This window comes from Pseudorca crassidens, chromosome 5 (genome assembly GCF_039906515.1).
Source record: "Pseudorca crassidens isolate mPseCra1 chromosome 5, mPseCra1.hap1, whole genome shotgun sequence".
NCBI classification, from domain to species: domain Eukaryota; kingdom Metazoa; phylum Chordata; class Mammalia; order Artiodactyla; family Delphinidae; genus Pseudorca; species Pseudorca crassidens.
Genome location: NC_090300.1, coordinates 15,069,044 through 15,092,454, shown reverse-complemented (window position 1 = coordinate 15,092,454; position 23,411 = coordinate 15,069,044). Strand labels below are relative to the sequence as shown.

Sequence of the window (23,411 nt, the reverse complement as noted above, 5' to 3'; positions counted from 1 at the left end):
GCCGTGGGGCAACTAAGCCTGCGCGCCGCAACGAAGATCCCGCGTGCCGCAAATAAGACCCGACATGGCCAAATAAATAAATATTTTTAAAAAAATGTTACAAGGACGTAAATAAAAAGGTGATGTCATCTAATCAAGTAATTCAACACCTGGAAATGATTCTTAACAAAAATCCTATACTCAAAGTGTTCATTACAGTGTTATTTATATCAGGGAAAAGCTTGGGAGCACCTGATACCTATCTGACAATTGGGCTCTGGTTAAGTAAATCACAGCACAGCCACATGATGGACAGAGTATTACCTACCCATTCAAATTATGAATTGATGTCCGGGTTTACTTTAAAATAATCTAAGGTAGGTAGGCTGTCCTGAGTAAGTGTAAAAAGGAAACAAGATTAGCCGGGAGTTGATAATTGTTGAACTTGGGTAAAGAGTACAAAGAGGTTCCTTACGCTATTTGTTCTGCTTTTGTATTTATTTGCAGTTGTCTATAATTTTTTTTTTTCTTAGAAAAGACAAAGAAGGGAATTCCCTGGCAGTCCGGTGGTTAGGACTCTGCGCTCTCACTGCCAAGGCCTGGGTTCAATCCCTGGTCGGGGAACTAAGATCCTGCAAGACATACGGCACAGCCACACACACAAAAAAAAGACAAAGAAAATACTCCAAAATAGACCCACAACCTTGGTTTTCTTCTTTTGATTTTCCCTTATTTTCCAATTTCCTGTAACGAGCTTGTGCCCAGTATAACAGAGGAAATAAGTTTTACTAAAAGGCTTTTACAAAGCCCGGGGAGCATCAATCCCGGAGAGTCCTGAGGGATGACCACCCCAGATTCCGCCCAGAAGAGCCTTACCACAGGAACTCGTGGGGAACTGGGCCCATACGCAGACTCCCCATAGGAAGGGTTATTCACATTCATGGGAGGGCCACAAAGACATCTTCCTGGAGGCCCAGGAAATCCTCTTTCCCCTTTGGGTCCCATTACAAGGTGTCCTAGGAAGCAACAGACTGCTGTTACTAGCAAAGGAAGAGAAAACCAAACAGCCCAGGGAGGTGTCAGCAACCTTCATGACAGAAGTTTGAAGTCCACAGTGTGGACTTCAGGGAGGCCTGGAGGAGAGGTCCAGAGAGACATTTCTGGTTCAAGGTGTGGGTCCCTTAACCACACTGGGTGTGGCAACACCTTCCCCAACCCTCTTCCTCCCTTCCCTCTCTCTATACCTTGGAGACCAGACAGATGGGCATTCTACTTCCCAGACACCCTCGCTCCTGGAGGTGACTGTGTGCCACAGTGTCAGCCAATGTAAGATCCGTGGTGGGAGAAGGGTGAGTGTCTGGGGAAGTCTATCCTGATAAGGGAGAAGCATAGCTGGAGGGAGACACAGCTTCCTCCTTCTTCCTGTCTGGAAGACAGACAAGATATCTGGTGCTGCAGCAGCTGTGCTGCAACAATGAAGTAACAAGTGTGAGAAGAGAAGCCAGATCGCAGGGAAGACCAGGGCCTCATGGGGCCTGGGGCCCTGAGAGCGAGACCTAGAGGCTGAACTAAAGCCAGCCACTGTCCACCTCTGGATTTCTTTGTCGTAGGAGGGAAACAATCCCTATTTATATTTAGACCATTATTAATGGGGACGTCTTCCTGATGAGTGCACTGCTGGCTGATAACTTTCATCATTTTTTTACTCATTTTATTTTGTTCTTATATATAGGAATTTAACAAAGGGATTTCTGAATGTGGGTTTCTTTGATTTCTTCTGGAAGAAATGGAATGTTTGAAAACGCTCAGCCTATTTGTTCTTACCTGATTCTGAGAAAAGTGTCCGGAAAAGATATGATCAGGAAATTCACTCTTTGAAAGGCAGGAGGCCTACTAGGGTAGTAGTTCTCACCTTGACTTATAAAGGCCCTGATGCCCAGGCCACACTCCAGACCACTTCCATCAGGACTGCTGAGAATGGAGCACAGGCATCCGTGCTTTTCAAAGCTCTCACAAGTGAGCACCGAGGTTGAGAGCCGTTGGTCTCGGGAAATGGTCTTTGCACAAAACCCCCACCAGGCTATCTTCCTCTTCATCCACCATCCCTCCCTTCCCAGGCACCTCCTGGCTCACTCCTGATCTGGGTTCCTACATCACTTCCTCAGGGAAGCCTTTCTGAATCCTCACACTCCGTCCTGTTCACACTGAGTACAGTTTCTTAGTTCGCCAGGCCTTTTCTTCCTGGCACTTATCTCTGTGATTCTATTCACTGTGAGATTATCCAGGCCAGCTGGATCTCCCCCAGGAGAATGTCAGCTCCACAAAGGCAGGTGGATGCCTGTTTGCACTCATCAGGGCGTGGCACAAAGTAGGGGCACAGTACATGTTTGATAACTGAATGAATGAATGCAGACTAACTGGAAAGGGAAGGTCTTCAGAAAAGACTAGAGGTCCCATTCCAGCTGGCAGAAAAGTGCTAGAGCCAGAGCCACCAACAGGGAGAGAAGAAAGAGAGGAAAAGATGGGCACTGAAAACAGAAATAAGTAAGTACCCCTCCTGCTGGGAAAATAAGGGGGAGCTTGGAGATCAGCCAGTCATTGGTTTCAGGTTGTTTTACTGTATCGAGGGCAGTCAGCAATTGGGGACATGGTTTGCAGATCCCACAAGGGTGGGGAAAAAAATGACCCCGGGGGGAGAGGTCTGGTCAGAACCCCGAGGAAGCAGCTGCAACTGGAGGAGGAGACCCCAGCAGGAATGCCCACACCCTGAGCCTTCCTGAGCCGGTGGACAGATGTGCCCAAGATGGGGATGCTGCCAGCCCGCCGGGAAGGGAGGCTTGCCAGCATCTTACACCAAGTTATGGTCGCTCGTTTTAACAAGAAATACAAATACAATCTGGGAGGAACGCCAGTCTCATGCTTGGAGGGACAGAGACCCCACCAGCTCAGGAATGTCTTGGGGAGTTAACCAAGGATGGGAGAGCATGGGAGCCGCCTTCCAGCAGGCTCTGTGACCGCCAACTTCTCCTCCAGAACCACAGCCTCAGAGAGGCTCAGGAGTTTGTCCCATTATCCAGCTAATTAGTGGTGAGGCTGAGATTTGAGTTCATGTTTGACTTAACACTATGCCATTCAAAAGACACATGTCCAGGAATACTGATGCTCGCAGGAAGCTGGCAATTCCCAGGTACCACAGTGATTCACTTATGCCCTGTCTGGGGTCAGGAAGGACTCAGCCAAATTTGTAATCTGGTTATTGCAAATTACATCCTAAAGGCATTTTACTGTGGTTCCCTCCCCCGTCCCCAGGCCCTCTTTCTTGGTTAACTTGGGTAATGAGAAGCTCCTGCCCCCTCCATCTCCCCAGAACCATCCCGCCCCCCGGCACCAGGCACCAGAAGCAGAGGTGGCCTCCAGATAGGAAGACAGGATGTGGCAAGGAGCCTGCTTCCTGCCCCCCTCCCCCCCGCCATCATTTCCCTGCCACTTCCTCCCAGCTGTCCAAGGGCATCCATTACCCCTGCCTGCTTCCTGCCAGGCTGCACTGAAGGGCACAGCAACCCAAACTTCCCCAACTCAGCCCCTCGGAGCTTGTCCAGCGGGCAGCCTCTCCCCCATCCCCGGCAGCCGGAGGACCCAGCTCTGCATCTTTGCTCAGGGAGCCTCCCATCTCCACTGGCCACTGCAGTGGGAGCAGGTCCGAGGGGTAACCTGGGAGAAGGCAGAGGAACCATGGAGTCGTCTCCATGTCACCCCAATCCCACTCTACCCCTGCAGAAGCTGCATGGCTACGTGGGAGGGTCTCGGGACCAGGAGTCACAGGCCAATTCTGGACCAGGAGTGGCCACCAGTCGGCTCTGTGACCTTGGGGAATCTCTGTGATCTCTGAGGCTCAAAGTTCTCATCTATAAAGAAAAGGATGGACCAGACCAGGCAGTTTAACCCGGGGTCCACAGAGCCTGAAGATATCCCAAGATGGATCGGGGGCAGGGCGTCTGGAGCTCTGGGAAGCAGTGAGCAGAATCTTGGGTGTAGGTGGACACATTTTTTTCCTGAGAGTGGAACTTTATCAGGATCTCAAAGGTAGTCTCAGAAATCGCTATGGAGGCCTGTTCCAACTCCTGAGGATGACCCAGCTGGTCCTGGGCACAGGAAGGTCTCTTTTAAATTCCTCCCCCTCCTTCTCTACCCATCCCCCCAAAACCATTTCTAAAGAGCAGAATTCTTGCCCCATTTTCTTCAGCAGCCTCACTCTGGGAGGTTCCCCAGAGGGGAAATGACCCAAAGGAAGGCACAGGGAGGGGACATCAGTCAAAGAGCTGGCCCGCATCCTGCTTGGCTGCCGTGCAATAATCCAGGTGGGACAGCCCGAGAGTCAAAGTAGACCAGGTGTGTGAGCACCTGCAGGGGCCAGCCCCACGCACCCCACCTGCCCGGCGCCATGCGGATGCAAAGCTGACTTGGCCAAGACCCTACCTCAAGGACCTGCCATCTAGAAGAAAGAGGAAACACATCCTCAGAAAACAGTTAACAGTGGAGGGGCCATAGCAGATGCAACGTGGGACTGGGGCCCAAGGGAAGGAGACTCATCCCGTTAGGGACCAAGAAGGCCTTATTGAAGAGAGTGCTTTGAAGGAAGGAGAGGAGTTGGTGGGGTGGACCAGAGCAGCGGTCCCCAACGTTTTTGGCACCAGGGACCGGTTTCCTGGAAGACAATTTTTCCACGGACCCGGCGGGTAGGGGTAGGGGGATGCTCCAGGCGGTAATGCGAGCGATGGCGAGCGGCAGATGAAGCTTCACTAGCTCGCCACTCACCTCCTGGCTCCTAACAGGTCTGGGGGTTGGGGACTCCTGGACCAGAGGATGACGGGAACACTATTTCAGGCCACGTGGACCCAGAGGGACTGTAGGAATATGCTCCAGCTCAACAGACAGCAGAGTCCACTGGAGGGCAGAGGGCACTGAGGCTGGGATCCGGCAGAGGACGGGGTGGTAGAGAGAGAAGAGGGTGGGCATACCAGGCTGAAAGACAAGGTGCCAGAGGACCAAGGAGAGAAAATAGGATTACGTTGGCCCTGCTACAGGGATGGGGCTGGCAACACAAAAAGCGGGCATCTGAGGGAGCTGCTGAGGGTCTCCAGGCCCTGCCCTTCTCACCCCACCCCAGGCCCTAGGAGGGAAACGGGATTCAAGTCAGATACACACAGTGAGACCAGTAAGGTCTTAGTTTGCTGAGGACACCCCCCCAACCGCATACCTCCTGGCTATTCCTCAGTTTTATGAGCTCCTAAATACCCCCAAGGGTCAAGAGCATCCCTTCCAAAGGCAAAACCCGGGCTTCAGGCCACGCTCCCAGCCTCTGGGGTCGGCAGCTCAGGGTCATGGGCTCAAGTGGAACGTTATGCGTCCGAACGGAGGAGGGAAAGGACTGGCTGGAAGAACCTTCATCCAGATCATCGATTCAATGCAGGGAAACAGGGTCTGGGCATGGACACAGGGCCTGAGGTGCATCTCAATTCAGCTCCCCTAACAGTTAGAAATAAGGGTGGCAGGATAACTCGTCACAGTAATGGATGTTTGTTCTTCCATTATTTTCTCGTTCCTGACTTCAAGGAGGTGGCAAGACTTTGTGCTTTCTTGCTTTTGCTGAGAAACAGGTACTGTTTGAAGACTTCTGCCTTCTGTTCTCAAAAGAGAAAAGCTCCTAAGGGGGCGGCGCTGTATGAGGAGTGTGAGGAGGGAGGGGCTGGAGGACAGAAAAGGAAGGATCACCCCAGATGTGGGAGCACAGGGACCCCCAAATCCTGGAGGAGAGCCAAGGTCTCAGGAGGGACAGCTGTGGGGCCTTCCTGGGAAGGTTGAGCCTTGGGGAGCAGGATTCTCAGGCTTGGAGATGATCTGATAGCCAAGCCTGGTGTGAGGAAGATGGTCACGTGTCTGACCGTGTGGCCTTGGGCAACAGGCATTTCAGAGGTGAATGGGGCAGATCAAGGGCTGGTCACCTCCCGTGATGTCTATCTGCCATAACTCCCCAGGATCTTTGCCCCACGGTTCTGTGGCAGTTGAAGAAGTGGAGAGAACCCCATTAATGCCTGAGACTGAATTTCCCTGGCATCCTAGCAGGTTGGAGTCTCAGAGCCAGTTTTCATTTGGTTTTAAGGATTAACAAAATGACATTTCTTGACCTTCCCATGATGTGGTTGTAAACACTTCCCCACAGTGGGGAAAAGTGCACTTTGGGATTTTTAAATGCCTTCATTTTCTTAAGAAAAGAATTAGAATAAAAATTTTGATTCCTTTCATATAACTGAGGACAAAGAATCTTGCACAGTCAGTAAACAGTATTCTTGGACCTAGAGCTGCTGTGCTTATATAGATGGTGTGCTATGAAGGCCTTCCTCTGAGCTGACAAACTAAATAAAAGGCTTAGCTCCTCAAATTAAGCAAGGTAAAACAAGGTAGCAGTGTACCTGTACCCTCTTCAATGGTAGACTTTTATTCCTTTATAGTGGTTTCTTTCTATATTCGATGCACATCTGTAAGGACTCTTTTATAACACTGTGTAAGACAGAAAAATTTGCAATGTCATCTTTACTTCTAGGTTTAAGAGCATTGCTTGGAGCCATGAAACGTTCTTCTAGAAAAGGGTGTTAGTTGATGCAATACTTGCCTGTTATTTTTCACTTAAAGTGTAAATGACATCACCAATGTGATTTTTTTTTTTCTTTTTCACTCCTCTATTTGTTCTCCCAAATCCCAAAACAAAGCCAGAATAGTGTTTATCTCTCTCATGTAAAATTTGACTGGGTCTAATTGTGGATAAATTAGAAATATATTGAAATGCTTCAGGCATTTTCCAACTCAGAACACAAGGCAGGCCTCTGCTGACATCTCCCTGTGCTCTCTGGGAGGCTGGCCAGGAGGGCAACAGCGTGGATCAGGTGAAGCAGTGTAGCTCTTACCTGCAGACGGGGGACCCGGGGGTCCTGGGGCGCCCGGACGGCCAGGTTGACCAGAAGGCCCAGGTTTGCCTGGTGGGCCCATAACTCCACTATCTCCCTTCTGCCCCTGACAGAGAGAAAGGCAGAGCCCGTTATAAGAGCAGGACATGGCAAACCTCCTCCCCCATTCATCTCTAAATTGCACTTTGGAGCAAGTACCAGGGGGAGGATGCAGTCCCAGAGGTCCCAGAGGGAACAGCAAGCTCCTAAAAACCTCAGGGCAAGTGACATTTGAGACAGTGATGGATGCATGTTTATAGACATTACTTTTTTTAAAAAAAATGAAGTATAGTTGATTTACAATATTGTGTTAGTTTCAGGTGTACATCGTAGTGATTTGGTGGGGTTTTCTTGGAGATTATATTCCATTATAGGTCATTAAAAAATATTGAGTATAGCTCCCTGTGCTACACGGTAAATCCTCGCTGCTTATCTATTTTATGTATAGTAGTGTGTATCTGTTAATCCCATACCCCTAATATGCCCCTCCCCCACCCCTCTCCCCTCGGGTAACAGTCAGTTTGTTTTCTACAGACATCACTTCTTGCTCTGTCCTAGACACATAGGAACCAATCCAAACCACACTCCTCACTGGGCAGGTGAGGAAAGAAAGGCTCAGGAAAGAGCAGGGATTTAGGCCAGTCACCTGGCATCAGGCTCTGCCTGCTCATCAGGACAATTTCTGTCTCAGCACAAGAGCTGTTCCCACTCCGTGGCCTCTTGCTGCTATCAGGATAAAGACCCAGCTCCTTACTGGAGCCTCCACAGCCCTGCACGGCCAGGCTTTCCACGCGTGGCCCAGGCTTTTGGCGTTCTTGGTCTTCAACAGCACCATTCCTTTTCTTTCCCTTCTCCAGACTCTTCTCTCGGCCCCGAACCCCTCTTCCCACCCTTCTGCCTAGCTAACTCCCTCCCATCCTTCAGCTCCCAGCTAAAATACAGTTGCGGCAAAGCCTTCCTTGACCTTGCCTGACCAAGTCAGTTCTCCCTATCATGGGCCCTTTTCCTTCACGGCCTTTATCCCTGATCATAACTACCATTGTTCGTGTGGTCATTTCCTCTGTGTCTCTCCAGGAGACAGAAGCTCCCTGCGGGCCAGAATCTGTTTTGTTCACCTCCTTTCCCCAGACCAAATGGGGAAGGAGGAGAAGCTGAACACACAAAGCGGATGTAGTTTGTTGGCTCTAGGTCGAGAGATCTAGGTTTTCATCTTGGCCATGAGACCCTGGGTAACTCATGTTGTTGCTCTGTGCCTCAGTTTTCTCATCTGTGAAATGGGGCCAGGCAATATACACCTGCACAGGCTTGCTGTGAGGCTAAAAGAGATCTCAAAGGTGAAAAAGTGGTTTGCACAGAATCAAGGGCTTTGTGGGCCAAGCTGATTATCATAGCAACTGGCTCGGTTTCATCTTTTTCCCACAGTTAGAAAAGTCCTGATTCTTAATGAAAGGCACACCTGCAGGTATAGTCTTTCCACACAGCATGTCCTCTTTGCTGTCTGCTCTGAGAGGGTTAAGAGCACACATCTCCCCCCAGAGCTGCCCTTAGGCATGACCCCAGAAACCAAGGATGGCACACCTGTAGATCCTTCCCCTAAGCCATTTGCTAACTGTCCACTCGTGCCCGGGGCCCGACCAGGACAGTGACTGATGCCTGATGGCTTTGGCCTGGTCCCCTTCATACCCTTGTGCTGTGGCTACCTCGCCCACCTAATGAAACATAACCTTCGCCAAGCCTGGGGAACAGGCAGGCCGGGCACGCCTTTCACCACCATGTGATGTGTGACCTGCTGCCTTGTCAACATGGCCCTGGGGGCTCTCTCGGCAATGTCCAAGGAGTTCTTAAACACTTAATGCGGGATCGTGAGGTCAGAGTTTGTCTCCAGTTCCACCCTCATGGAGGGAGTCTTAAGCCTTGCCTTAGCATTCCGTGGGGCAACCAAGATGGGTCCCAGATGGCAAAGGAAGTCACACCGTCTTAATATAGCCACAGCGAAGGCCTGCTCTTCTAAGAGCCACATCAGCTGGCTCTGAGCACAGGAAGTGCCACAGCTTGAAGGAGCTGGGAACGCTCCTTGTTCTGACCTCAGCGGTAATCAGATATTCTGCTGCTCAGTCATCTATTCAGAACAGCCTCGTCCCTGTGAGCGGGACTCACTGAGCAGCGCTTTCCAGGAAAAGCGTTCTTTTTTTTTTTTTTTTTGCGGTACGCGAGCCTCTCACTGTTGTGGCCTCTCCCATTGCGGAGCACAGGCTCCGGACGCGCAGGCTCAGCGGCCCTGGCTCACGGGCCCAGCCGCTCCGCGGCATGTGGGATCTTCCCGGACCGGGGCACGAACCCGTGTCCCCTGCATCGGCAGGCGGACTCTCAATCACTGCGCCACCAGGGAAGCCCGAAAAGCATTCTTTATTCCTTTACTGCCACCAAGTCTGGTGATTCCCGTCAAGGAAGTTGTGTCTCCGTGACTGAAGATTTGTGTGATAAAGTCAAGAGCTGCTGTCCTGGGTCTGCCCGGAGGCCAGGCCTGAAGCAGGAGGGTGATGTGAAGATTGCTGTGGAGAAGCTGGTCTCAGATCTCCAGGTTCTAACCCTGCTTGGAAGCTGGCTTGGCTGGGGGTCCTGGGTGGTCAGGCCACTTCCCTGGCCCCCGGTTTTCTGGTGACTACATGCAGGGAATTGGGTCGGTGGTCTCTAAAGTCCTTCTGGATCTGCAGTTCTTACTCCTGGATCCCCTTCCAGATTTCTGATTCCAGGATTTGGGTTGACTTTCCATAACCTCCAGAGACTCTTAGCATCATGGCTCAACAAACACCCTGTATGTAAAACTCTACTAGGCAATTAATTCATGACAAAAGAAAGTATCATGGTCCGCTCCCAAGGCTGACGAGTCCAGTCCAGGCTGGAGCACACTCGGGTGTCTGTAATGTCTCTGGAGGAAGATGGGCTCATTTCCCTAACTTCTCTGTTTCTGGTGTCGTTTTTAAGATTGCCCCAACGAAATCATTCTCAACAGGGTCAAGAAAGAGCCTTGGCTTCGGCCCTAACCAGGACAAGACAAACACTGCCCAAGGAAAGAACTAGATGACAGAAGCCAACCGGCTTCTCAAACCCCAAGCATAACACATTCTGGATGGAATGCAGCAGTAGTGGAGAAAACGATTTTTTTGAAAAGATTTTTCCTTTTTTCTTCTTTTTCTGAGCCTAGTTTTTAGGAAATTAGTATCTGTGGCATCATTGTGAAGCCACCCATGGCCATGCCACCAACTGTAAATCTTTAAAAATTAAACTGGAACATTGTGACTTCAAAAGTCATCATGGGGGCTTCCCTGGTGGCACAGTGGTTGAGAGTCCGCCTGCCGATGCAGGGGACACGGGTTCGTGCCCCGGTCCAGGAGGATCCCACATGCCACGGAGCGGCTGGGCCCGTGAGCCATGGCTGCTGGGCCTGCGCGTCCGGAGCCTGTGCTCCACAACAGGAGAGGCCACAACAGTGAGAGGCCCGCGTAACGCAAAAAAAAAAAAAAGTCATCATGGAAGCTGATTCATCAGGTTGGAGTCTATGTCTTTCCTAAGTTCATTTCGAAAAGACCAGAATTGGCTTTGTAGTGTTACCGTGGTTCTGAATCCCGGTGCACATTAGATTCATGTGGGGCTTTAAAAAAAACAACAACCCATGCCGCAGCCCCAGTTGTATCAGAGTCTTTGGGAAGTAAGGTCTCGACATTGGGGAAGAGGAGAGGCACACTTGGGACCACCACCAGTGCACCAGGGGAAGGGAATCTGTATTTAATCGGCCCCCAAGATGATTCTGATGGAAGCCAGAGTCTGAAAGCCACAGATCTAGCCTAAGGAAAGAATGGAAATGTGCCCAAACACGTTCACTTCTCAGCATTATTTATAATTTGGTTAGGCTTCTCTTGTCCAAGCTATCTACTCTGGTTACTTATTTACCAAAATCGATGCAGAGATTTAAAAAAATGTTTAAGAGTAAGAGTGCTTAATGAATGCAGTAACAAGTTAAAACGTGTGTGTTGTGATTTTTAAGTTAAAAATTTAGGATACAATAAGTATATATCAGATATAAAAGGAACAAATGACTAGAAAGTCCACGGAAGCAATAATACTGGAAGGAAGTGTACATACATGGTAACATAGTTGTACCTGGGTGTTAGGTCTTTAGATGATTTCCTTACTAGTTTTCTGAATTTTCTGTTTTCTGTGATGATCATATATTACATGTATAATGGGAAAGGAGGTAAAAAGCCAACAGACTGGCAAACAAAAGAGTAGGGGTCACACACGTCTCATTCGAGCAAAAGGGAGAGGTTCTCTGAGGCCCTGGGGACAGCTCACATCACATGGTTTGACACAAGAGCCTGCTGACCAGGGGAATTCAGAATGAAAACTTTCCCTAAACCCTGAATAGTACCAATAAAGGGGTCATTTACAAATGGGGATCTTGAGTGAGGAGAAAGCACCCTATTGTTGAGACCCAGCAGATCCTTGAACAGCAGGGAAATATCTGGGCTGATTCCAGAACTCCATCTGCATCTGGGGCACTGAGGCAAAAAGCAGATTTTTCTGGGCGAACGAGCAGACCTGATTTCCACTCCCAGTTGCCTTGGATAAGACAGACCTGTTCTTATGAACCGAAGACCCACTCCTGCCTCTAGCCTTGACACAGCTGGACGGACGTCCTACCCCATCCGCCTCGCACTCCCGCCTCGGTGGAGAGCCCAGGCGCCCCGGAAGGGGTGCTGCTACTGCCCCCCAGCCCAGAGGATGCTGGAGACTGTGTGCCCGCAACGTCCCTGACCTGTCCGCCCCGCCCTGCCCACCTCCCTACACCCGCACCCCAGCTCAGGAGGTCCGGTGAGCCCTGGGATCCATACCTGCTTGCCTCGTTTTCCTGGTCTTCCTGTGGGCCCCCGGTGGCCTGCTATCCCGGGCTCGCCCTTTGGTCCCATTTCACCCTGGAAAGAAGAAAGAGAAGCAAGAGAGGAACGAGGAAACAAGGAGCAATCTCAGCTCCAGGTCGATCCAATCTCCGGCCACGGGGCCTCTCCTTGCTCACTCCCAGTCTTTTCCAGGCGGGCTGCTCTGGGAGGTTGGGAGAGCGATGAGGTCGTGTGAAGGGAGAGACGTTTTTCAAGGAAGAGGACAGGAAGGAGAATGTTACCGTGGGTGGGGAGGTCACTATCTGAGAGAGACAGCTGCCGGGCAGCACACATTTTGGTCCCTAAATCCCCATCCAGAGAGGCTAGGGTGGGAGGCGCCTGCATTTCAGTCCCCTGTGCCTGGGACACCGATGGGGGAAATGCCTTCTCTCTTAGTTGAAATTGTATGCTGTGCTTTGCTTTGTTTTTAGCACAAATTCAGATCTATGGGTTTTTGAATGATTGGACACAGTTTTGACGACTATCATCTTTGGGATGTTTCTGCTCATGTTATATAATTCCCCACTCTTCAGTAAAAAGCTGGTTTGAGTTCCACCTCACTCCCATTTGATTCAGATAAAAACTCTTAGTGGGAGAGATGTTCCAGACACATGTTCACATACTCAATCTAGTTATTGTAAAAGGCACGGAAAGCAGCGTAAGCAACAGTCCTAATTGAAAATCTCTCTTTGGAACCATCGGAACCACATGTACCAACTGCAGAGTTCCAGAGTTTAAGGCCAGCCTTTTGTAAAACCTGTCTCTCCATTTTGGTTCATCCCTCCTTCCCTGTGCTCTTCCAGGATTCCAGGCCCACTGGTGGCTTCTTCGGCTCATGAACCCACCCCACAGGGCATCCTTCCTACCCCCAGTAACCCCTCCATAGCCCAGAAGGCACCACACCAGCTAAGCTTAGCAACAGCAGCCATGAGAGTTTCTGTTAGGCCACAGCTGGTGCCCGTGAAGAGCTGACCGGGCCACTCAGACGAGGATAAACGCCCGGATGACTTCTCCCAGGGAGGCCAGAGGAGGTACAACACAATGGAAAATTCCAGGGAACACCAATACACAGTAAGGACCTGAAATTACCTGTTGGCTCAGCCAGTATAATGAATTTGTCAAGCTACCAACATTTCGCCTCACCGAGAATTGTCCCTAAACCTACGATTTCTTTCCCGTCCATCACGTCCTTCGGCCTGCTAGGATAGGGTGGATTCTCTGTGGCCATGGAGATGTTTGCATAATTTTCCTTGGCTGTTTACAGGGGGCTGAGAGGTATCTTGTTCGGCTGGGAGAAAACAGCAGCATAAACAGCATAATTTTTTGGAAAAGATCATCTGAAGAAAGTGTGGTCCTTCTCTTCACCAGCTGGAAGCAGCCAGTAATGTCTTGATCTAATTTCTCTCCAAAGACCTAATTATGGTCATCACAACAGCTCTGTCTTAAACAGGCTGCCCTGAGAGGGAGAGAGAACTCTGTATGGCAAGTCTAGTAAATGGTGCAGAGACCAGAGAAGCTGTCATCTTAATTTTACAGGAATGTATGTCCACTGTTGCACTGAATGAAAACCTAGACTAAGTGTTTTAAAATAAAATTATTTGTCTCTCTTAATGTTTCCTTTCACTTGCTTATATAATGAATCTATTTATTTTTAACCCAACACTCTATGTAGGTAGCAGAGATAGAGGTTTTGACAGCTTTAGGCAGTGATAAATTATAATCATGTCGGATGATTGAAATTATTTAAATATGATCTACTGACAAGAGAAAGTCAGATAAAAACTGTTCATTCAGGTTTGGAAAATAAAATTTTAAGGCGAACTTGAAAACAATTTAGAGTTCTAAGAAAGCATCCCATTTGCCTGTTTGAAGAATATCGTGCTCTGAGGCTTAGGCAAAAATAAATTTCCAATGTCAGTGCCTTACAGCATGAGGAACCACCATTGTGATGGTGGTTGTCCTAAGTGATCATTCAAGCACCCTTTCTCTGACACTCCCCTCGCCCCCCCATACCTCTTCCTTAACCTTAAGTAAAAGTTAAAAAAATGTCTGTCACTAGTTGCCACTTTCACAGTTTTTATCACATCTGCACACCATTCTATTGTTATTCACTGAATATTTTTTCTTTAAGTCAACCAAACTAACTCCTTTTTTATTAAGCCTTGTCCCAAGCAAATCCCACTAAATACTTAAATAGATAATAAATTTACCTATCAAATAAAAAATGTTTTAGCTGTCACCCACTAAAATAACTCTGTGGGCCTCCAGCAGTGCATGTGCCCCCTTGAAGGAGCGCTGAGCTGGGTGCAGGCAGCAGTGGTCTCAAACCCACGCCAGGGCCCTTGAGCACTGCTGCTCCAGTCTGAGTGCGCGGGCACAAAGCTTTCTGATTTTGAACGGTCCCATAGCCCTCTGACAGACAGAAGATGCAGGGAACGCCTCTCTGCCCTCAGATGGGGAATCCCTTCCTCCCACTGAGCTGGAGGGAGGTCCCACTGATGCATTCAACAACTTGCTCCCCTTTCAAACCAGAAACTTCCACAGTGAAACCCGCTTTTCATGCCTGATGAATGGAGAGGCAGACCTCTTTTTGCTGTGCTTGGAAGGTCTAATTTGTTACTGAGACCTATTTTTACTACTTCTAGTTACTTACTTTCTGCCCCAACATTCCAGGAAGTCCTGGGAAACCCTGTGAAGAGAACAACAAACACAGTGACTGCCTCTGAAATAATGCTTGAAAGGGCTGAGGAAGGGTTTGGTCAGCTCTTCAAGATAAAGTCCTGTCAGTCAGCCAGCCAGCCGGTTAGCCAGTCAGTCAGTCAGTCAGTCAGTCAGTCAGCCAGTCAGCCAGTCGGTCAGCCAGTCAGCCAGTTGGTCAGTCAGCCAGTCAGTCAGTCAGCCAGCCAGCCAGCCAGTCAGTCAGTCAGACAGTCAGCCAGTCAGCCAGTCAGTCAGTCAGACAGTCAGCCAGTCAGTCAGTCAGCCAGCCAGCCAGTCAGTCAGCCAGCCAGCCATCCAGTCAGCCAGTCAGTCAGTCAGTCAGTCAGCCAGTCGGTCAGTCAGCCAGTCGGTCAGTCAGCCAGTCAGTCAGCCAGCCAGTCGGCCAGTTGGTCAGTCAGCCAGTCAGTCAGTCAGCCAGCCAGCCAGCCAGTCAGACAGTCAGACAGTCAGTCAGTCAGCCAGCCAGCCAGCCAGTCAGCCAGTCAGTCAGCCAGCCAGTCAGCCAGTCAGTCAGTCAGCCAGTCAGACAGTCAATCAGTCAGCCAGCCAGCCAGCCAGTCAGACAGTCAGACAGTCAGTCAGTCAGCCAGCCAGTCAGTCAGTCAGCCAGCCAGTCAGTCAGTCAGTCAGTCAGTCAGCCAGTCAGTCAGCCAGCCAGTCAGCCAGTCAGTCAGTCAGACAGTCGGTCAGTCAGCCAGCCAGCCAGCCAGTCAGTCAGTCAGACAGTCAGACATTCAGACAGTTGGTCAGTCAGTCAGTCAGTCAGATAGCCAGTCAGTCAGACAGACAACCAGTCAGTCAGCCAGCCAGTCAGCCAGCCAGCCAGCCAGCCAGCCAGCCATCAGCCAGTTGGTCAGTCAGCCAGTCAGCTAGCCAGTGAGTCGGACAGACAGACAGATAGACAGTCAGCCAGTCGGTCAGTCAGTCAATGTCAGTCAGTTAGCCACTCAGTCAGTTGGTCAATCAGTCAGTCAGTCAGTCAGACAAACAGCCAGTCAGCCAGTCAGCCAGCCAGTTAGTCAGTCAGAGAGTCAGTTGGTTAGTCATTCTGACAGTCAGTCAGTCAGTCAGTCAGCCATTCATTCATTCATTCAGCCAGTCAGCCTGCAAGGTGGGGGTGGGCAGGGGCTGCCACTTCTGTTGAAGTTTATCATTTTTATGCAATGCCCATTACCTTTTCTCCTTTGGGACCCAAGTCACCCCTTTCACCTCTGGATCCCTAGGAGGAAACCACAGGAGAGAGTCAATGAGTTAACTCCATTGGGGGGGAGGGGGACCTGGAGCATTTCAAACTGAAAGCTCCATAGGTCAGCACCCTCACTTCCCAGGCAAAGAAACAGGCTCAGAGGTTAGGAGACTGGCCCAGGGAAGGCATGCTTTGTGAGATAAACTTCTATTTTGACCTCAAAGACCTCTACACTAATAAAGGGCAACCCACAGAAAATTCCGGGTCCCAGATTTTCTCTTATCCTCTAGGAAATTTGTCCCCAGGGTCTGGCTGGGTTTTTGGATTTTGCTCCGTTTTTGACAGACAAGAAGGTTGTGTGGTAGAAGCTTGTTCTAAGAACACATCTGCCATTTTTGTGCAGCACCCCATGTCAGCTGTGTTCACGCTGCACCTGGCACAACTTTCAGCTCTCACTGCCCCGCCTGAGGGGCTTCCACCTCCTCCGGGAGCTCCTCCCTAACCCACTTGCCCTGGCTAGGAGGCCCCTCACTCCTGTCTCGCAGCCCCCTGACAAAGGACAGGGTAATATCTAGGAGTGGTGGCTGCAGTCGCTGACTAAAGAGACCCCTGGGCCCATCCTCTGCTCATCACTGACCCCAGACCCAACAGCCCAGACCAGGCTCTGGGGAGCCATCAGAGACAAGCACCAACCTTTTCCCCTCTGGATCCAGGGTAGCCCTAAAAGAAAGCACAAGGTGAATTGACAATCAGCCCTGTAGGACCTTTGGGTTTGGTGCAAGAGTGGAAGCCATCCCTGTATGTGGTGGTGAGATGTGTCTCCACATTGGGCTGCACGTTTTTTGGGGGGCGTGGGGGAGTTGCAGCAGTAAATACAAAGATGTCCCTGAGGGTTGTGTTTAAACCAGGGCTAAAAAGAACACTGCTTTTCTTAGTCTCCCAAAGGTCTGAACAAAGGTTTCCATCTGCTTTGTTGTCCAGGGGCTTGACCCTTGCTGCCCAAGATAATGGCAGGAATGGCATCCCTCTGCCCCTGTGTCCCAGGACACGATGTCCCCCAAAGGGCTGGTAAAGATAAGCACACTCTGGCAAGGGGCTCTCCAATATCTGTGACAATCCCCAGCCCAGGACGGCAGCCACACAGTCCCCACTTTATAGACATCAGCTGCTCCAGAACCTTAGTAAGAAGACCTGGAAAAATCTATCTGGACCAACACACTGACCTTGGAGCCCATTGGTCCTCTTGACCCTGGCAAGCCCATCATCCCCAGGTCACCTTTTTCACCCTGTGGGAATCAGAAGAAGGGGGAAAAAAGACATACAGTGACATTTCCTAGAGAAACTGAACCAGGAAAGGCGTGGGCAAGATCAGGATAGAACTGGGGACACTGGGGCTGGCCTGTGAATCTGAGGACCCCAAATCCTCCCTTGCTGGCTCCCAGGGGCCCAAGACTACAGACTCCACACTTCATTCTGGTATTTGACATGAAACATAGAATGAAATTGTCCAAGGTAGAGCAGATCTTCAAACTAAATGCTCACTAACATGTTGTAAATTGACTGATGTTTGATCTTCTCCCAGAGAAGGCTGGGAAAGGGAGGGGGAGAGAGCATGCAGGCACTGGGGCCTCAAAGGACAAGGTATCCGCACCCCCAAAAAACTACATCTGCTCTACTCTTTGCATAGTGAGGGCCTTTCTGATGTTTCCATATACTCTTACCCTACGTTTGCAGCCAAGCAGAGTGAACATCAGCCTCTGGGTGTATACTACGGAGGCAGGGGACTAGGATTCATAGGTGGGATCTGTTACCCCTCAGAATGGTTTACAGTTGGAACTTTCAGTGCCCTTTGTGCTAAAATACTTTAACCAGCGCTAAACGGTAGAAATATAAGGTGAACAACATGCTTAATATTAAACTTCTTTTAGAAGTCACATTAAAAGTAAAGCTAAACAGATGGAATTAACTTTAACAACATATTTTATTTACTCTAATTAATTTAATCTAATTATCATTTTAAACATGCCATCAATGTAAAAATTACTCATGAGAGGTTTACAATCCATTCTTCATAATAAATATTTGAAATCTGTTGTGTATTTTACATTTAAATCACATCTCAATTCAGGTGCTAAATTTTCATCTAAAATACTTGATCTGTATTTAGATTTCAAAAAATTTATAGTTAAAAAAGCAGATTCACATACTCAATTTACTCCAAAATACTTATATATTTTCAACTAACTGAATTGAGTACAGGTTTTTAAATGCAAACTTAAATTCATTAAAATTAAATATTCAGTTCCTCAGTGGCACTAGGCATGTTTCAAGGGTTCAGTAGCCACATGTGGCTAGTGGCTGCCATATTGGACGGCTCAGCTCTGTACAGTGGATTTTTAAAGAAATATCCTTGGGACTTTTCCTAAGAGGACTGGGAACAATTTTCTATTCTCAGAATAAATACAGCCAATAAGTGAGTCAGAGCAGACAGTGACATTCACCTGCTCACCCCTGACTTCTGCAGGTCAAAGTTCGGAGTCGTGGCCTCTGCACCCAATAGTCTATGACCAAAGTGTGTAAAAAGACATGGGTGTGGATGTATTAGCTTTTCCTAACCTGTCTGAGGACGGGGATTTCACCAGCATTTGGCAATCCCTCTGTGAATATAGGATTTCCGTTGTTCCAGCCCCCAACTCCCATGCCCTCACCCTCCACCCCCTGCATGACAGGCCAACAGCTTCCCAGGCACAAGCCCCTCTTGCGTCATCTCAGGGAACCAAAGAATTGCACACTAACTCTCAGGACAAAGGAGGACAGGGCCCCTGGGAAAGAGGTGGCGCCCCTCGTTTCTCCTCTCACAGAAGCTGAGCTGTGGGACTGACCAAGTTCTTGCCGTCCAAGCAAAGGAGGAAGTGTTTAGGGACCTCGGGTCAGTCCTCAGGCTCTCTCCTTCCTTCCCATCTGGAGGAAGTGAGTTTCACCGACAATGTGCCAGGGGCCTGGGGAGCCGCCATCTTCTCCCCTCCAGTTCTGATGCCACTGGAGCCCTGAGAGCTGCCACACTTACCCTGGGGCCTTCAGGGCCGGGCCAGCCAACAGGCCCAGGCATGCCAGGAACACCTGGGGGGCCGGGTCTGCCCTTCAAAGACAGAGAACAAAAGTCAGGACAACTGGGTTTGTTTCCCTCCCTCTAAAAACACACATTTGTCTCTGTGGCCTAGAGGGGAGTATGGGGCCTCCAAGCATGGCCCCAGGACCCTCATCCCCACCCTCCAAAGACTGATGGCCTAGAAAGTTGGGCCACTCGGGTATGAGTTAAAGCCCTTGGTGTCACATTATGTCGACACACAAGACTTTTCTATTCAAGAAATGGAAGGTGGTAGGGAAGGGATTCTAAACTTCTTGGTTCTTCGATCGTTATCATCTCTACCCATCCACCCAAATGTCCCCTGCATTCCCATAGGTTCTCCCCAAGGAGGCAGTGTAGGAGGGGAGAGGATTATGTTTGGAGAACAGCAGCAGATGCTGGGGGTACTCCCTCAAGGTCTTTCCCCGCTGCTCAGCATGCCCATTTCCCAGGGGCTACCTTCCTTGCTGTACCAACACTTTCCTTCTTACAACCTGCAAGTGTGGGTTTGCCGGGGGCAATTGGAGCTGCCCAGCAATTGATGTACCTCCCCTTCCTGCAGCCAACAGCCCAGCCCCCTTACATCAAGGTAAGGCAGGACAAATTCTCTGGTGCCATTCACACTCCAGAGCTCCCCTAGGGATCAGACTGAAGTTGGATGTCATCTGATACCACCCCACGCTGGGTTTCTTTCCCTGCCCCATCTGGGTCTCCCCTCCCCTCAGGCTCCTCTGGAAAGAGCTCCCTTAATCATTAATTCACTTGCACATGGCATGGACCATCTCTATCTCTGTGTCTAGGGAATCCAACATAAGCCAAGGAGCTATGGAAGAGTAAGCCCTGCAAGAGAGCATGGGCGCAGCGACTTGGGGTCTATGTTGACCTCTGCACCCACTGGCTAATTTCAGTTAGCCAAGCTGGAGATGTGGAAGGCTCAGCCCCTACCCAGACATCACAGGCACTGGCATGTGTACTAGTTCCTGCTCCTGCCTTCCTCATCCATGGCAGACATCACTAATCAATCACGGCCCTTGTTAGTCCTGAGCATGGAGACGATGGCAGAATCCTCCCAGCCCAGCACTTCAGTCGACCGCTGGGCCTTGACTGGAGTGGTCAGCTGTGCCTTAAAGGGTTGGAACTTTGCCTTACAAAGGTCTGTTTGAGGCTCTTATTGATAGTGAAAGTATTTGAATAAAACATTTAACGGGGAAAATAGTAATTTATATTTAGAACCAGAGGCATCTTTCTTGGCCAAAGTTTTGAACCTTCTTCTATATCACCAAGACCTACAATTTCAGTGCCAGCATCCATTGACTACAGCAAGCGGCAGGGGGTTGACTCCTTCCTGACACTAATGAGAACCTTAATAACATGTGTTTGGTTTACTGAGTCCCTGTGACCTGAAGTAACTGCCATTTATTTCAGCTGGGCCGTAAAGCAAAGCCATTTGTTTCTGTCTGACACTTTACTCCACTTTAATCAAATTGACAGTGAGAGTCATTTGGTGCCACTGGCTGAGGCCTTGGAGGGTTTCTCTGATGGATGGCAGGATGAGGTGGCGTGAGGCTGGGGGAAATCTGGCCAGGCTTGGCAGCCTCTGGCAGAAGTCCGAATGCCAGTCACTACTGTCCTCATCGGATGGCAGTGCTGTCATCAGCCATCTGGGTATCAGGGCCGCGGAGGTGGGCAGCTGGTCCCCACCCCTAGGAGTGCGCACACTCATGCACACCGAGCACAGCTGCCCGCGTAATGCTGACAGAACAGCATGGACCATACCTTCCTTCCCGGTCGGCCAAGCTCCCCCTGTGGATGGAGAAGACAGGTAAGCAGAGGCTGCTTTGGAGGAAAAGTTCTGGAATCAAGGGCTTAGCAGGGCTGATGAGCGGGCATGCCCATGCGGCTTGGTCACCTGGCGGTTCACAGCACCCCCGCCACGTCAGGGGGCCCCCCCAGATGCACCGGCGGGGTCCCACACCTTCAGCAGCCCAGTCACCCCGGAGCCCATCCTCACGCACTAAGGCAGGATTAGCACGTGCTTTGAAATCTGAACTTGCAAACCCTCAGTGGCGCCCCCAGAAAACAGGCTGGAACTACCAAGGAGAGGTGGGGTGAAGACACAGGTGGTTCGTACCTTTTCTCCCTTTGGTCCTGTCTTGCCGGGAAGCCCAGGCGGGCCCTACACGATCAAGATAAGAAGTGAAGAAAGCATGCATGAGCCCAAGGCAGGCCGGTGGGAGGAAGCCAAGGCCGGGAGGCGCTCCTTGGGCCCTAGCTCCTCAGCAGCCTCCTTCTCTCTGCAGATTCAGGGCTCCAGACACGGCAGGAAGGACACTCCACACTCTCCAGCCTAAGCCCCTCCTCCCTAGGCCCCCTCTTCTTGCTTTCTCTAGGCTGTTTCCAGCAGCACCATTGTAATGAATGGTCACACACCTACTCTCTGTGATTTTCATTTTCTCCCTGGAATTCTTGGGTTGCCTGAAACATCCTGAGTGCTTGGTGAGAGCAGCTAAAGAGACGTGAAGATATGCTATTTGCTGACAACGAGATGCTGCACCACCTCTCACGTCTTTTCGGCTGCTCTTACCAAGTTTCCCTGGGGCCCAGACAAGACGGAAGTTAGGCTTTGCTCGCAGGAGCAGCTGACACAGAAATTCCCATGGTGGATCTATGGGTACCAGGTACAGCAAAAGTCTTCTGTTTTAAGATGTGAAGAGTGCGTTTTTGTCCCACGGCCCGGCCACGGGAGTGGGGCTGAGTCCAGCTCAGGGACTCCGGGGCCCGTCGCACTAAAGCTTGACACCCCCTATGGCAGGACGCAGCTGCCTTCAGCGTACGCGCCTATGAAATGCTCAGTTGGCCAACTGTCTTCCAAGCTCCCCAGGACAGCAGAGAGGAATCCACCAAAACCCCCAGGCCACCACTTCATCCCCAAGATCTGCAGGTGAGCACGCCTCACGCAAAGCCTGTCTGAAACAGGATTTCTATGAGGCTTGTCCAGATGACCAACAATCCCTCAGCCAGGGGTTCCTAAGCCTCTCTGCACATTAGAAACCCCTGGGGATCTTTTAAAATTCCCGAGGGACACAGGAATCCCAGGGGATTCTAATGTGCAGAAAAGTTTGGGAACCACTATCTTTGGTTTACTCTCCTGTTTTAGGGACGGGAGGAGGGAGAGTTTCAGTTCCATTCTTTTTTCTTTTCCAAGCCTCACTTTTTTGCATTTTCTTGAAATGGACGAGAACTATGTATCAGGCCGTTGTGCTCTCCCTAGCTCAGCACTTCCCAAACTTTGATATGGACTGATTTCCTCTGGAGGGTCTTGTTAAAATGCAGATTCTGGTTGAAGGATGTGGGATGGAGGAGGGGAGGGTGAGATTCTGCGTTTCCAGCAAGTTCCCAGGTGACGCCAGTGTTGCTGGTCCTCACACTGTGTCCCCAGAGTTGGCAGCACAGCCTCGGAGTGACACACGTGGGATTGCACGAGGTTGGAGGCATGCATATGGGGCTGGACACCGAAGTCTGGGGGCAGCAGGAACCCCCTTCCCATGGGTTCGCTGTGGGTTCTGAAACCGAGCGGGGCCTGTGGTGGTCCCAGGCACGGAAACCTTTTTTTGTCCCCTGTTTCTTTTTTTTTAACATCTTCTTTGGAGTATAATTGCTTTACAATGGTGTGTTAGTTTCTGCTCTATAACAAAGTGAATCAGTTATACATATACATATATCCCCATATCTCTTCCCTCTTGCGTCTCCCTCCCTCCCACCCTCCCTATCCCACCCCTCTAGGTGGTCACAAAGCACCAAGCGATCTCTCCGTGCTATGCGGCTGCTTCCCACTAGCTATCTATTTTACGTTTGGTAGTGTATATATGTCCATGCCACTCTCTCGCTTTGTCACAGCTTACCCTTCTCCCCTCCCTGTGTCCTTAAGTCCATTCTCTACGTCTTCGTCTTTATTCCTGTCCTGCCCCTAGGTTCTTCAGAACCTTTTTTTTTTTTTTTTTTTAGATTCCATATATATGTGTTAGCATACAGTATTTGTTTTTCTATTTCTGACTTACTTCACTCTGTATGACAGACTGTAGGTCCTTCCACCTCACCACAAATAACTCAATTTCGTTTCTTTTTATGGCTGAGTAATGTTCCATTGTATATATGTGCCACATCTTTATCCATTCATCTGTCGATGGACACTTAGGTTGCTTCCATGTCCTGGCTATTTAGAGCTGCAGTGAACATTGTGGTACATGACTCTTCTCAAATTATGGTTGTCTCAGGGTATATGCGCAGCAGTGGGATTGCTGGGTCGTATGGTAGTTCTGTTTTTAGTTTTTTAAGGAACCTCCATACTGTTCTCCATAGTGGCCGTATCAATATACATTCCCACCGACAGTGCAAGAGGGTTCCCTTTTCTCCACACCCTCTCCAGCATTTATTGTTTGTAGATTTTTTGATGATGACCA

General features: G+C 49.9%; 1 protein-coding gene across 2 annotated transcripts in view; it reads right to left on the bottom strand.

Moving 5' to 3' along the window:
* The window catches only part of COLQ (collagen like tail subunit of asymmetric acetylcholinesterase), a 66,493-nt gene that overhangs the window by 5,490 nt on the left and 37,592 nt on the right, over nt 1-23,411 (bottom strand). For both annotated transcript variants that reach the window (XM_067737417.1, XM_067737418.1), the window contains exons 4-13: nt 21,083-21,127; nt 20,728-20,754; nt 18,892-18,963; nt 17,048-17,110; nt 16,518-16,544; nt 15,813-15,857; nt 14,571-14,606; nt 11,873-11,953; nt 6,942-7,047; nt 856-995 (exon numbers count right to left, since the gene is read on the bottom strand). In XM_067737417.1, the coding sequence (XP_067593518.1) occupies nt 856-995; nt 6,942-7,047; nt 11,873-11,953; nt 14,571-14,606; nt 15,813-15,857; nt 16,518-16,544; nt 17,048-17,110; nt 18,892-18,963; nt 20,728-20,754; nt 21,083-21,127 (642 nt within the window). The remainder of the gene's footprint in view (nt 1-855; nt 996-6,941; nt 7,048-11,872; nt 11,954-14,570; nt 14,607-15,812; nt 15,858-16,517; nt 16,545-17,047; nt 17,111-18,891; nt 18,964-20,727; nt 20,755-21,082; nt 21,128-23,411) is intronic.